The following is a 7,123-nucleotide window of genomic DNA, read 5'->3' on the forward strand; positions in this document are numbered from 1 at the left end:
CAACGTAAAGTTTTTGTTTATTTATTTATATATTTATTCCTTTATTTATTTATTTTTTTAATTAATTTATTTATTTATTTATTTATTTATTTATTTATTTATTTATTTCCTCCCCAGTCCTATGTTGAGAAAGGCAATTTATATATTTATTCCTTTATTTATTTATTTTTTAAATTAATTAATTAATTAATTAATTAATTTTTTTTTTTTATTTTTTTTTTTAAATTAATTAATTTATTTATTTATTTCCTCCCTTCCCAGTCCTATGTTGAGAAAGGCAACGATCTACTAGAAGAGGCCAACATGCTGTCCCAGAGCGGCAACTTCTTCGAGGCCACCGGATACAAGGACCTGGCCAGGACCCTCAAGCGACAGCTGCACAAATTCACGGGACAGCTGGAAGAGTCCAGGGAAAGGATCGAGGCAACAGCTCGGTGCTACATCATGCTGGATAAGGTATTTGTGACCCCTCGCCTCAAAACGGTATTAAGTCGGGATGGTTAAGATGCTGAAAATTAAATTTATAACCAGAAATACCTGATTTAGGTTGAGTTTAAATGTTTTATTGAGGAAAAGGAATATCATATTTCAGGGTACCAGTACCAATAAATCGAAATTTTGACCAGTTTAGCAGTAATTTTGGCTTTTGAGTATCTGGTTCATCCCGACATAATACCGTTTTGAGACGATGGGTCACATTTGTAAAGCATTTGTATCTTCTTATTAAAACTTGACATGAAAAAACTTGAGCATGTATATTTTAGATTTAAATTGAGCTTTCATATAGCGCAATATCCCCTTCTCCTATGGAAGTCTCTCCTCCTAGGAGAATAAAAGTAAAAGGGTTGAAGGCAGGCATACTGCCTAACCTCCCCACAAAAAAATTAGGATACCTAGTCAGACAAGATTAATTTCCTGGAACATCAGAGGGATCAGATCAAATAGAACAGAATTGGACCTCCTCCTCCAGAGGAATCCTGATGTAGTCTGTTTGCAGGAAACAAAATTACCAGCAGACGACTACACAGTAAAAGGATATACGGCCAATCATCTGATTCACTCTGATGGCCAGATAGCGTGTGGGGGAGTTTCAATTCTCACTAAGAAGAGCACCCCCCACCGCTTGATACCAATAACAACAAATCTTCAGGCAATAGCAGTGAGAGTGACATTGCACAGACCAATCACCATCTGCTCTGTGTACATCCCACCAGATCATCGCCTCCAGTCTGCCGAGCTAGAGGGAGTTCTAAACCAACTCCCCCCTCCCTATGTGATAATGGGAGATTTCAATGCTCACAGTCCTCTCTGGGGAAACACAGACACAAACCAGAGGGGAAAGGCAGTGGAGGCATTCATAATGAAAATGGATGTATACTTGGCAAACGGTCTCGAGGCAACACGGGTAAACATTCACAATCTTACCACGTCTGCCATTGATCTCACTTTTTGTGATCCCACACTAGCTCCAGAGCTCTCCTGGACTGTGATCGATGACGATCACGGTTCTGACCATTTTCCGGTCTGCCTCGACATCACCCCGACTTCAAGGGCCCCACAGCCCAAACGTCGGAGTGTTCGGCGAGCAGATTGGGAAACTTCTCACAGGAGTGTCACAGACTCCTTACGACAGAGGTGGACAGCTATGACAAATTCAAAAATATTTTAACAAATATCTGCAGCTCGACAATACCAACAACCTCTGGTGGACCGAGAAAACACAATCCCTGGTTTACAGAGGAATGTTGAGCGGCCCTACGGGAGAAGAAAAAAGCATACAGGAAAGCGATGAGATTCCCAATCCCTGAGAATTTCACATTTAGGAAATTACGAGCAAAGTGTAGGAAGATCTTCCGAGAAAACAAACGGAGATCCTTCCAAAACTTTGTCTCCAAAATAAATTGCCAGACACCCCTAAATAGGGTGTGGAAGATGTTACGGAAACTGAAGGGATCTGATAGTGATTCACTAAATCACTTGACACGTCCCGATGGGTCCGTGGCTGAAACAGAACAAGACATTGCCAACACTCTGGCCGAGAGGCTGGCGCACAACTCCTCGTCTGCACACCACACACCTCAATTTCTGCGCCATAAACAAAACGCAGAAAACACACCAATAAACTTTACATCTACAAACACTGAAGACTACAACAAACCATTTACACTTGAGGAGTTGGGTGCCTGCCTCCGTGACACAAATGTCACAGCACCGGGTCCTGACAACATCAGTTATGAAATACTTAGACATCTTCCACAAGATAGTCTGGTTGTTCTTTTGAATATCTATAACAAGATATGGACAACACAGACTTTTCCACCTAGTTGGAATCTGGCCACCGTGATTCCAATCCCAAAACCTGGGAAAGACCATTCGGACGCTTCGAACTACCGACCAATCTCCCTCACCATTGCCTTTGCAAGCTGATGGAGAAAATGGTCAACAAGCGTCTGATGTTCTACTTGGAACACAACAACTCCCTCTCCGACCTCCAATGTGGCTTTCGAAAGAACAGATCAACTGTTGATCACCTTGTTCGACTAGAGAGCTTCATTCGTGAGGCCTTTGCCAAAGGTGAGCACTTGGTAGCAATCTTCTTTGACCTTGAGAAGGCCTTTGACACAACTTGGAAATTCGGAATCCTCAAAGATCTGCACAATCTTGGTCTGCGAGGAAACCTTCCAATGTTTGTCAGAGCATTTTTAAACAACAGATCCTTTCAGGTCAAAGCAGGATCCACCTTTTCTGATCCATTTGATCAGGAAGAGGGAGTTCCACAGGGTAGCATTCTGTCTCCCATTCTGTTTGAGATTAAAATAAACTCAATAGTGAATGCAATGAGACAGAATGTTGACTGTTCCTTATATGTTGATGACTTTCTTGTATGCTATCGAAGTAAATCGAGTATGGACACCATTGAGAGACAGTTACAACTCCAACTAAACAAACTGTCGGAGTGGGCAAATCTCAATGGTTTCTCCTTCTCCCCATCAAAAACAGTAGCTGTCCACTTCTGCCGAAAACGCACCTGCATTAGACAGCCTGACCTTTATCTCAACAATTCCAGAATTGAGGTAAAGGACGAAGCCCGATTCCTGGGTTTGATCTTTGATAGGAAACTAAATTTCCTCGCCCATATCAAAGATCTCAGACTGCGATGCATGAAAGCAATGAGAATAATGAGAGTTCTGTCGAGCATGGAATGGGGTTCGGACACAAACACTCTTCTAAAGATATACCGAACCCTTATTCGATCAAAACTGGACTACGCATCTTTTGTATACGGCTCTGCAAAACCATCCTACTTAGGCATGCTGGACCCAATTCATCATCAGGGGCTGCGCTTGGCACTCGGGGCTTTCCGCACTTCTCCAGTGGCAAGCCTTTATGCTGAGGCAGATGAGCCACCTCTCCATCTCAGGAGGAAAAAACTGGCTCTCCAGTATGTTACTAAGGTCACATCGCTGCACGACAACCCAGCACACAAACATGTACACTACACGGATAGGACACTAGAAGAAAAATTTCGCAATCACCCAAAAATGACACCACCATTAGGTTGCAGAATAAAAAAAGACATCGCAGACATGAACATCAGTCTAGATAGGATACACCCATACGTCCAGGCAAAGACACCACCATGGTCCATACATAGACCAAACATAAATTTGGACTAACAAAACTGGAAAAATCACAAACAGACCCACATATTTACAAACAGACACTAAAAGCAATATTACAAACATACAAAAACCATACTCACATATTTACGGATGGTTCAAAGAGCGCAGATGCAGTAGGATGTGCCTATCACTCATCGGAAGGCACAGGATCACTTCGCCTGGATAGAAATGTTTCGATCTTTACAGCGGAATCGAGAGCAATCCTAAATGCTCTCCGTTTGGCTGAGAGATCGAATAAAAATAAATTCTTGATCTTGTCTGACTCGCTGTCCGTACTTAAGGGGATCTCAAATTTTTATTGCACCGATCCAAGACTCATAAGTATCTTGGAAGGTGCAAATAAATTATTTATAAAAAAAAAGAAAGTTTGTTTTCTCTGGTACCTAGTCATGTGGGTATCCAGGGGAATGAAGAAGCGGATCGACTGGCAAAAGAGGCGGTGAGCCAAGAATTACAAGAGGGCAGTAAAATCCCACACGCGGATTTAAAGATCAATATTAAAAAACATGTCCGAAAGGAATGGGAACGATCCTGGAGTCGAGATCTACATAACAAATTAAAACAAATTAAAAGTGACCTCGGCCCCAGACCCAACTCGGGGCTAAAAAGAAGAGACGAGGTAAAAATAACTCGACTCCGGATCGGACATACTGCCCTCACTCACCGTTTCCTTCTGGAGAGGGATGAAAAACCCCTCTGCAGAACATGTAACTGTGACCTGACAGTTCAACACATTTTAATTGAATGTACAGAATTAGAACAGATAAGGTCACAACATTATGATAACAGAGACTTGAAGTCTCTGTTCCAGTCGGTCGATCCGCTTACAATTTTAAAGTATCTGCAGGAATGTGAACTCCTGCAGAAATTGTAAATAGATATTTTTACTCAACAAACATGTAACTATTATGATTTTATAAAGATTTTATTACAACAGTACACGTTTTGATCAGCTATGGCCCCTCAGGGCCGATAAAAGATTGATAAAAGACAGAAACGGGCGCTTAAATGACCTAAATAGTGTCGAAAGCGCCGTTAAACACCTAAAAACAAACAAAAACAAAAACAATATCCACTAAGAAAAGAAGAGGGAGACAGTGGATAGATTACATTGACAATCTGAACAGATGGATTGGTGGAGGAGGAACAGGAATCGAGCTATTGAGAAGATCTGAGGACAGATATGGCTGGAGAGACATGATCGCCGATGTCTGCAACGGGCCTGGCACTTGATAATGATGATCCACTAAATGTGCTCAAAGCGCTTTACAAGGGGTCCCTAGACAACTGCAACATTTAACACGTAGGACGGGACATGACGCCTGTTAGGCGATATTACAATTTTTCGGACAAAGACGACGCAGTTAACGGCCAGGTACTCATTTTACACCTGAGTACGGTGAGAGAATGTGAGTTAAGAGCCTTTTCCAAGGACTCAACTATGCGCCGAGCGCGAGGCTCGAACCCAGGACCTTCCGATCCGAAAGCGAGTGTCATACCACTGGACCACATAGCCGCACAGCAAATGCTGCTGCTCGAAGAAATAAATAGCAAATTATCCACAAAACGTTCTTAACCCTCTCCTTACCGACCAGAGGAAAATCGCCACATTCGTTACGATGCAACCGACAATACGCTTCAACAGTCGTAACGTCACTTCCCTCGTAATGACGCATGGTAACTTAGTAACTGGCTCTAAACTATCGGAACAATGGCGGGCGCCCTTATGAAATATTTCTCCGACGAGCATAAACGCGTATCCAGAGGGGAAAAAAACATTATAAATCTGATCATGTTTTGACTTTTAAACATTCTGATCACAAGACATATGAAAAGTTCTAGCCAGCATGAAGAATACAAAGTACAGATTTTCTTTGTTTTGAACCAAGATGGCCGCCGTTGCTGGCCGACGTGACATCAGACTATTGAATCCAATTGTCTCGTTCTGATTTCTCAAGTACATCACAAAATGTAAAGAAATGCTTTGATGACAACTATAAATACTAAATACTGTGTTGTAGCGCTCTTTTTGCTGAACAACATTCTGTATTGACTGCACTTGTTACTTTTTTGAGTAAGAAAAAAGTCTCTTTTTGTGTTTGATGGGTGTGAATTTTAAGGGAAATTTCTAAAAATGTGACCCACCGTCTCCAAACGGTATTATGTCGGGATGAACAAGATGCTGAAAGGTCAATTTTAAGCTTAACTGGTCAAGAAAATGAAATTTCGGTTTTCAACTCTTTAAAATTCTATATTTTTTCTTCAATAATCCATACATGGACTCAACCCATGTCTGGTGTTTTTGGTCATAGATTCTAATCTCAGCACTTTGATCATCCCGACTTAATACCGTTTTGAGGCGACGGGTCACAAATGGCTGGTAAGGAGAGAGGTAAAGCGCTGCCATCAGCAACACTTAACACGTAGTAGGCGACATAACAGTGTAAGGCCAAATTACAGGGGGTTTTTTTCGACAGACATGGTTTGAAAGGTCGGGTACTCTTTTTTCACAACTGAGCACGGTGAGGGAATGTGAGTAAAGAGCCCTTTCCAAGGACTCAACTTTGCGCCGGTCAGAGCGGGTTTCGAACCCTGGACATTCCTGTCTGAAAGTGAGTGTCATATCACTAGACCACATTAACTGCACTGTATATTATAGGGAATGAGATTAGCGGAAGAGTAGCGTCCCTTGATTGGACGTCACCTTACAGAGAGAACGTCAATTTGGTTTTGCGCATGCGTCTCTCTCGTCCTCGCTTTCGGTGAAGTGTCTCAATCCGCTTTCACCGGAAGCGAGGACGAGAGACGCATGCGCACAACCAGCATGACGTTCTCTCTCTAATAACTTTTCCGTCGTGACGTCCAATCAAGGGACGCTACTCTTCCGCTAATCTCATTCCCTATATCCTCCTTACAGAAGGATACCTTAAAACCTCTAATATATTATTATCAGTATAAAAATAATTTCATAACACTATTTCGATATTGATTGGGGGAGGAAGTCATTGTCTTCTTGGTGAAATTAAATCGACAAACATCCTGTTTTCTTCATTAAATCGTGTCTTCCCGATGGCGTCTGGTTGTTATGACAATGCTAATTTTGTGATTAGCTTGATTTAACTCACTCAACCCTAACAACGGCTATATCCGTTGTTTACCCGGATTACTTTTACCCCATGCATTTTTCTGAGACAAATTATAGGCGTAATATCAAAGCTAATGTTTTTAGTTTTTACATGTTATTGATAGTTGAATAAAACTATCTATGTACTTGTTAATTTAAATACATTTTTTCCAATTTTGAAACGTACCAAAAATCTCTAGGTTTGAGTGAGTTAATATACAGTTATTACGTGAAGGAAACGCCGCATACCATAGACAGTCTAACGCCACGTTTTGATACTTTGCAATCGCCATTTCATTTGGATTTGACTTCTTTG

General features: G+C 41.5%; 1 protein-coding gene across 1 annotated transcript in view; it reads left to right on the forward strand.

Moving 5' to 3' along the window:
* LOC144977565 (uncharacterized) overlaps positions 1–7,123 on the forward strand; it is a 422,942-nt gene that overhangs the window by 366,567 nt on the left and 49,252 nt on the right. The window contains 1 exon segment of the mRNA XM_078922917.1: positions 262–456. Coding sequence (XP_078779043.1) covers positions 262–456 — 195 coding nt within the window.

The sequence above is a fragment of the Berghia stephanieae genome, chromosome 7 (genome assembly GCF_034508935.2).
Source record: "Berghia stephanieae isolate SIO BIC M18660-M18661 chromosome 7, UCSD_Bste_1.3, whole genome shotgun sequence".
In the NCBI taxonomy this organism is placed as follows: Eukaryota; Metazoa; Mollusca; class Gastropoda; order Nudibranchia; family Aeolidiidae; genus Berghia; species Berghia stephanieae.